General features: G+C 48.0%; 1 protein-coding gene across 2 annotated transcripts; it reads right to left on the minus strand.

The window, feature by feature from the left end:
- Positions 1 to 277: 277 nt before the first annotated feature.
- Positions 278 to 7,391, minus strand: NME1 (NME/NM23 nucleoside diphosphate kinase 1). 2 transcript variants are annotated; one of them, XM_006940203.4, is made up of 5 exons: positions 7,240 to 7,391; positions 5,093 to 5,236; positions 2,524 to 2,625; positions 1,339 to 1,451; positions 278 to 588 (listed from the first exon to the last, which is right to left on the minus strand). In XM_006940203.4, the coding sequence occupies exons 2-5, from the start codon at positions 5,216 to 5,218 to the stop codon at positions 471 to 473; spliced, it is 459 nt and encodes a 152-aa protein (XP_006940265.1). In that variant the 5' UTR covers positions 5,219 to 5,236; positions 7,240 to 7,391; the 3' UTR covers positions 278 to 470. The 2 variants fall into 2 exon arrangements, with proteins under 2 accessions (XP_006940265.1, XP_019673239.1); XM_019817680.2 differs by lacking the exon at positions 7,240 to 7,391 and adding an exon at positions 6,953 to 7,090.
- Positions 7,392 to 7,661: the final 270 nt, after the last annotated feature.

The following is a 7,661-nucleotide window of genomic DNA, read 5'->3' on the forward strand; positions in this document are numbered from 1 at the left end:
CCCGAGAGCTTCTCAAGAGCAGAAAGGCTTTTATTTCCAATGAATCCTCTGCAGATCCTAGCAGATCCTTCCTGGATGGCTGCTGACTGGCTCAGTGTCAAAAGTGGACGGCATACAGGGTGAAGAGAGGGACAGGGAAAGAGAGAGAGAGAGATCTCTCAGGCCAATAAAAATATTTTATATAGTATTCACACTATTAGCTCAGTTATCCAGAGTACATGAAAAGGAAAAAAGAATCCAAAGCAGTAAGGCGATACAAAGTAACCAACTCCATGGATCCTATACTGGGATGAGATATTTTAATCTGATGGTGGTACATAATACTGTTCAGGGAGCACTCCCGGCTCCAGGAGTTCCCCTCCGCATTACAAGGAAGTTCTCAAAAATAACCGGATTTGCTAGAGGCTGGCCCCCTGCTCACGGGAGGGAGAGGGGCTGGAACGGGCAAAGCATTGAGGTCTGCTGTCTTGTCACTCGTAGATCCAGTTCTGAGCACAGCTCTTGTAATCCACCAGCTCTTCAGACTGAAACCACAAGCCAATCTCCTTCTCCGCACTTTCCACGGAATCACTGCCATGGATGATGTTCCTGGAAGGGGGAAGAGATGGCCACGTTACCGAGACCCAAAGGATTTAACTGCCCAGGAGCTCCCCCTGACACCCACTGCCAGACAGCTCGCAGCCACTGCAGCAGAAAGAGCCAAAGCTCCGTGTACATTAGTTCGTGTTAAAAGAAAAAGCCCACAGCTGCAGTTAAGGTCAGGATGAAGGATGCCCTCCCCATATCCGGCCCTCCTAGCAACACTGATGCCAGCAGTGAACGGGCTCCGGCCAACAAGGTATGCTGTCCCAGGCCCTACCCTCTCGAGAGAGGCACAACCACAGTGATGTCGATGGCCGGTGGCAGGGAGCTCGCCAGGCCAGACACCAAATTCAGAGGGAGAAACACAATGAACTTATTTTAAATTCATCTGCATATGGCATCATGTCCATCCCAGACTCAGGAACCCAAATGTTTTTTTATTATTATTATTTTAAAGTAGGCTTCATACCCAGTGCAAAACCCAACATGGGGCTTGAACTCACGGCTGTGAGATCAAGACCTGAGCTGAGATCAAGAGTCAGACACTTAACCGACTGAGCCACCCAGGTGCCCACCCCCGCCTTTTTAAAAGATTTTTTTAAAGTAATCTCTGCACCCAACATGGGGCTCCAACTTACAAGCCCAAGATCAAGAGTCACATGTTCTACCAACTGAGCCAGCCGGGTACACGAGGAACCCAAATTCTTGTGTCACCTTACTCAGATTTTGGAAGAAGGCAAAAGCACCAACTCTCACCTGCCAACTTGGATGCAAAAGTCTCCACGGATGGTCCCGGGCTTGGAGTCCGCAGGGTTGGTCTCTCCCAGCATCACCCGGCCTGTCTTCACCACATTCAGCCCCTCCCAGACCTCCAAGGATAAAAGAACATATGGTCAAGGAAGAAAACCAATCTCAGCAGAAAATCTGAAAACTATTAATTCAAAACAAGAAAACAAAAAAGCCCCCTTAACATTGAAGAAATGTTTATGGAGCATCTGCTTATTCCAACAACGGGAATACCAGTCTCCCTGCCTCCACTCCTGCCTTTCTACAATCCCTTCTGAACAGAGCAGTCTCTAAAAATGCCCAGTGTAAAACCTCCCAGGCATTCGTCCCAGAGCCCATGAAGTACATGGCCGACACAACCCTGCCTGATCTGGCCCCTGCCCGTATCTTTGAACTCATGTCATCTGACCTTCTCTTCTACCCACCAGGCTTCAGCCACTCCAACCTTCCTTCTGTCCTTCAAGAGCCCAGGCCCTCTGCACATGCTGTTTTCCTGCTGAGAATGCTCTTCAGTGTGATTTTGTGTACGTCTGGCTCCTTCTCACTCAGATCTCAGCTTGAAAAGCATGTTCCTTGACCACCCAATCTAAAGCGGTCACTTGTCACATCATCCTCTTTCATTCTGTGCAAATCACTGATCACTAGCTAATAGATATACATATATATATATATAAATATAAATAAATATATATACATATGCATATGTATATATATATATATATATATGTTTCTTCATTATGTGCCCGTCTTCCCCTTCAAGATGTATAGGCAAGGAAAGCTATGAAAATAAGTTCCTGTGTTGTCTCATTCATGACTATATCCCCAGCGTCTGGAAGACAGTGTGGCACAATGAGGACCACCCATATATACTGCAATAAACAAGAGACGATCTGCCTCCCTCCAGAAGTGCAGAATCAGGCAGACTCTCCCGATCGCTCCCAGCTTTGAGTCGCGATGAGTCTTCAGTTCAGCAAACAAATGTATTTTGTGTTTGGTGGGTCAGAGAGCCAACTCACATCCTAACTGTCCAATCCTCCCAGCCCCCACTCCCTCTGTATTAAGTGAGGACTTGGTGTCAGAGGCGACAATCACAGCACACACTCTTGGCTCCCAACTGAGTCATTCGCATCAATACCCCCACACATGCGCACTCACCATGGCAACCACAGGCCCTGACTGCATGTACTTCACCAGGCCGGCAAAGAATGGACGGTCCTTCAGGTCAATGTAGTGTTCCTTGAGAAGGTCTTCGGAAGCCTATTTCACAGAACAGAGGATGAGAACTGACCCTCAAACTATCTAAGGATCAGCCATCTAGTTATTTCCCACTCACTGCTGTTTGAAATGTGAGCTCGTAGCGCACTGATTCTGTTACAAACCAATCCTTTCCCAACACGACCAGAGGGCAGCTGTGCCAGAGACTAAAAGTGCGTCAGCTTTGTACCAATGTCCCCCCTACTGGCCTTGGCTGGTCAAAACAGAACCACAGAACATTAGAACTGAATCCAGCCATCCCAACTCAGACAGGAAAACTAACAATACAATGAATTTCCATTCATTGAGAGTAAGCCTCAACTAAAACGTGAAAAGGAAGTCAGGGTTGGGGGGTGGGGGGGTCTTGGCAATGGATGAGAAGCAAATTGAACCCGGCCACTTCTCAGGGATACTTCAGATTTATTCAGAAGATGAAGGCCGGGTATGGCAACTATGCGATTTCCACACAAACCACTCAAAAGAGCGTGACATCTGGGGCCCCTGGGTGGCTCAGATGGTTAAGCGTCTGATGGTTGGTATCAGCTCAGGTCATGATCTTGCGGTTTCATGGGTTGGAACCCCACGTCTGGCTCTGCGTTGGCAGCATGGAGCCTGCTTGGGATTCTCTCTCTCTCTCTCTCTCTCTCTCTCTCTCTCTGCCCCTCCCCTGCTAGCGCTCTCTCTCAAAATAAATAAATAAAAATTTTAAAAAAAGGGGGGAAAAAAGATGACATCTAGCAATAAATAATTTTGATGAAGAAGGAACTAGAAACTGTCACACTGCCAAGGCCGGTATGTGGGACCAAATCAAATTAGCTGGAGAGGAAACCACCTGCCTAGCAATCCCGACTCACCCAGCTGTGTTCTCTCTCTGCCACTGCACACACACTTGTTCAGGGTCTAACAAGGACCCTTAGTTTTCCCAGTTCTGTAGGACTGCATTGTGGAGGGCACACTGCAGGGATACCCACAAGCGTGGACATCTGCTGCCAAAAAGCACATTCAGAACATCCTGCCGCTCAGCCTCTGGTTGATACTTACTTGCCAAAGTAAAATCACACAGCCGCGTGATCACGCCATGTTAGCAATTCACCCTCTCCCACCAACCCCCAATCCAAGTGGAAGACTGGTAGGGGTAGCCTCCGGACACACTGACTTGACCTTCCCTTACCAGAACACTCTTTTAATTCTAGTCATTGCTTCTGATTATCTTTAATCTGCAGAACAGATTACAGCGTGTTTTTTTTTTTTTTTTTTCTGGAGGAGGGGACATCAGGTCTTTCCTCCTCCAAGTCACCTATAAACAACCCTAGACTCAAGGCAGTCATCCCTCGCCCCATTCTTCACCAAGCCCACACCCTGGATGGGAACTTGGTATAACAGGAAAAATGCACACACTTAAGAGTCAGAGAGACCCGGGTTAAAATCTTCCCTGCATCACTGACTGCATGCCTTCAGATTCATTACTTAACCTCTCCAAGCCCCAGGTTCCAATGACCACAGGCATAGAGATAAGTACACCTCTGGGTCATCGTGAGGGCTACAGAAAACACATGCGTCCAGCACATGTGATCAACAATACTGTTCATTTCGCTTTACCTTCAAAACCTAATTTAATATGCAAACTCTCTGTAAAGCAGTACTGACCCGATACCCGGCACTAACGATTCCATCACGTACCCCCCTCTGCATTAACACCTATCTACCCCCCCCACCCCGCCCCTTACACTAAAGCGGTTTTCCCAAAACACCACGCGGGAACTAAATTGCAAACCAAATTCCATTTAAAATGCACCAGCAGAGTCCAAAGATGACTCTAGTGCTGGGAAAAAAGACTGTCCCCTAATTTATCTGCTCTGAGAATTTGAATTCTCATTTCCCAGGTCTGTCTGAAAAAGGGTTCTTGGCCAATTAATTCTTTTCATTTTTCCGGAATACTGCTTGGCAGGTGTGTTGAAAATGTGTCTGTTCTCTACTGTTTTCGGGGGGGCTTCCCCAAGACCAAAACCACAGCTTTCCCCCCAACACCCCCTGATGGCGCCTAATATATGCCACACACTAAGTGGGCGGTAAGTAAGGACAGAAAGATTTCCTTGCTGACAAACAACCTGCCTCAGAGAGGGAGGTGGGGGAGGGGAGAAGCTCTCTGAAATAATCTGCTCAAGAAGTTCAAGACCAGGAGCTCAAACATGCCCAGGGCTTTGAGTCAGAAATCACAGTGCTGCGGTAACATATGGAACTCTGCATTGCTAAAGGGAAAGGGAGGCTATTTCCAAAGTCCCAGTAATTGGTTTGTTGCAGGACTCAGCCACAACGCCAGCCACCGAGTTGTTTCCAGGTCTCAGGACATCTGTGTTCACCCTTCGTGGGGAAGACTACAAAGGAGGAGAAGGGAGAAACCGAGAGGCTAACGTACAACGTTGCCCTGTACTCCGAGAGAACAGAAATATGAAGAATGAAGTCCACTTACCTGAATTAATTTCATAGCAACGAGGCGGAATCCCTTTTGCTCAAAACGCTTGATGATCTCTCCCACGAGGCCGCGCTGGACCCCATCAGGCTTGATGGCAATGAAGGTGCGTTCGCTGTTGGCCATGGTCCTGAGGATAGACAGCTGCAGGGATGAAACAGCACTGAATATCCTGCCTACATCATTATCCTTCTCAAGCGGATTACCCCATAAAGCTGGTTTATATCTGTCAAGCCAACTCCAAAAGTCTCTTTGGTAAAAAAAATGCGTTCACCACAAGTGCCGCACTGAAAATACTCTAGAAGAGCACACGTATAAAAAATGTTCCTAAAGGGGGCACCTGAGTCAGTCAGGCTCAGGTCATGATCTCAGTTTCATAAGTTCGAGTCCCACATCAGGTTGTCTGCTCACCGCACGGAGCCTGCTTGGGATTCTCCCTCTCTCTCTGCTCCTCGTCCCGTCGTTTGCACTCTGTCTCTCTCAAAATAAATAAATTAAAAAGAAAAGAGGGCGGCCTGGGTCGTTCAGTCGGTTGAGCGCCAACTTTGGTGCAGCTCATGATCTCACAGTTCATAAGTTCAAGCCCCTTGTCTGGCTCTGTGCTGACTGCTCAGAGATTGGAGCCTCCTTCAGATTCCGTCTCCCTCTCTCTCTGCCCCTCCCCACTCATTCTCTCTCTCTCTCTCTCAAGAATAAAATAAACGTTAAAAAAAGGACATTTTGTTAAAAAAAAAAAAAGTACCTAAAGGAAAAAAGAACTTTCCCTAAAAAAAAAAAAAACAAAGAAACCCAAAAACCCAATTCTTCCTCAGTGCCCTTAATTCTGAACTAATATCCCAGGATGGGGGAGCGTGCAAAAAAGCAGGGACCATAATTTCTATGGCATTTGACTTAATAAGCTTCTATTAAGCATCTATTTTGTATCCAACACTGTGGCAGAACTAAGGTAGGGGATGTTAAAAAAAAAAAAAAAAAAAGAAGACATTTTGTGAGTAATCCAGAGAAGGGAAACTAGAGGGATAAAGTGGTGTCAAGCAAAAAGCAGAATGAAACAGTCTGACCTACTACCACAGTCATGGTATTAGAACTGAAAGGGGTTTTAGAGATTATTTCATTGGAATCCCCTTCATTTTTACGAACGAGAAAACAAATCTAGGGCACCAGAACGAAGGCCAAATTCCCAATTTCCCGATGCAATTTATGCTCCATCATAAGACATCATGAAGATTCTGACAAACCAATAAAAGGTGGATCCTGAGAGAACTAGCTAGGGCCATGTGAGATGGGACATCGTGCAGGAAAGAGGCCTAGACAATGTCTATCCCAGACCTCGCCTTTCACAGAGAAGACTGGGCTCATGACCTGCTCTGACTACACAAGATGAGAATGGAGGAGGCCCCTGACCTTGAAAGACAATCCCTAATGTGGATCGCCACACCACCTCCTGGCTCTCTCTTCCTGCACTTTAACCTCTTATTACAGCACCTTAACATATTTGAATTTTCTGTTTGTGGGTCTGTCTCCCCACTGGTCTGCGGCCTGTATACACGTATGGTTTACTGCTGTGTCTGTCCCTGGCACCTAGCCTCCTGGCCCAGCACTCAATAAGAGCAAAGAAAATATCTTAAATGGTAATCACCCTGCACCTCCGAGAAAGAGACAAAGCCCAAGGGCTGGCGGAGAACTCCCAATGGAAGCTCGAGACAGGCAGAGATTCCACAGGAGAAAATGGGGGTAAGGAGCCAAAATACTCCTTATACCCATACGGTGAATTCCTATAAATGTCCACCATACCAACCCAGACACACACCCGTCATTCATTCATTCATTCATTCATTCATTCATTCAGCAAGAACTTACTGAGCCCCAACTCCGTGCCCAGCACTGCACGCGACACAGACAAATAAGGCACAATCCCAGTCACCGCGGCCCGATGTTCGGAAAGGAAGCCTCGGACAAAGGCGAGTCCACGTGGCGTGGGACCTGCGCTGACAGGTCTGCACCTGTCCACCGGCGCTGCCCCGCCCTTCCCTCCCAACCGATCCCTCTGGCCACCTCTCAGAGCCGGACTCATCCGACCCTTTGGCCTCCCCCGACCCCGACCCCACTGTTCTCCCCCTCCTCTCAGGACCCCGAACCCATCTCACCCCTCCAGATGCTCGAGCTGCAACTCCGGCTGGGGAAGCCGGCACCGGAAACACGCCCCAGCCCCACGTGGTTCCTGGCGCCGGCAGGCGCGGAACGCTTCTTTCCGGCTCGGCTGCCGGGGAGTCCGTTTTGGCAGAACACCACTCGCCCACGCTTCCTCTGGAGGGTCGGGTGTCATTCTAAGGAGCAACGTTCCGACGTTTAACTTCCGGCACTGCTTTTTCTTGCTTTTCCGGCATGCTGTTTTTTTTTTTTTTTTAAGATTCTGTGACTCACTTCCTTCGTTCTGGAGTCACTTGGCTTCCCGAGAGGTGGCGCTCCCACTTTGCATGAAGTCTGAACGGGCGCCTGACCTAGAAGTAGACCTGTCTTTCTCACTTTACATTTACTCACTTTTTCCAGCCTATCAAGCACTGCATTA

This window comes from Felis catus, chromosome E1, assembly GCF_018350175.1.
Source record: "Felis catus isolate Fca126 chromosome E1, F.catus_Fca126_mat1.0, whole genome shotgun sequence".
NCBI classification, from domain to species: Eukaryota; Metazoa; Chordata; class Mammalia; order Carnivora; family Felidae; genus Felis; species Felis catus.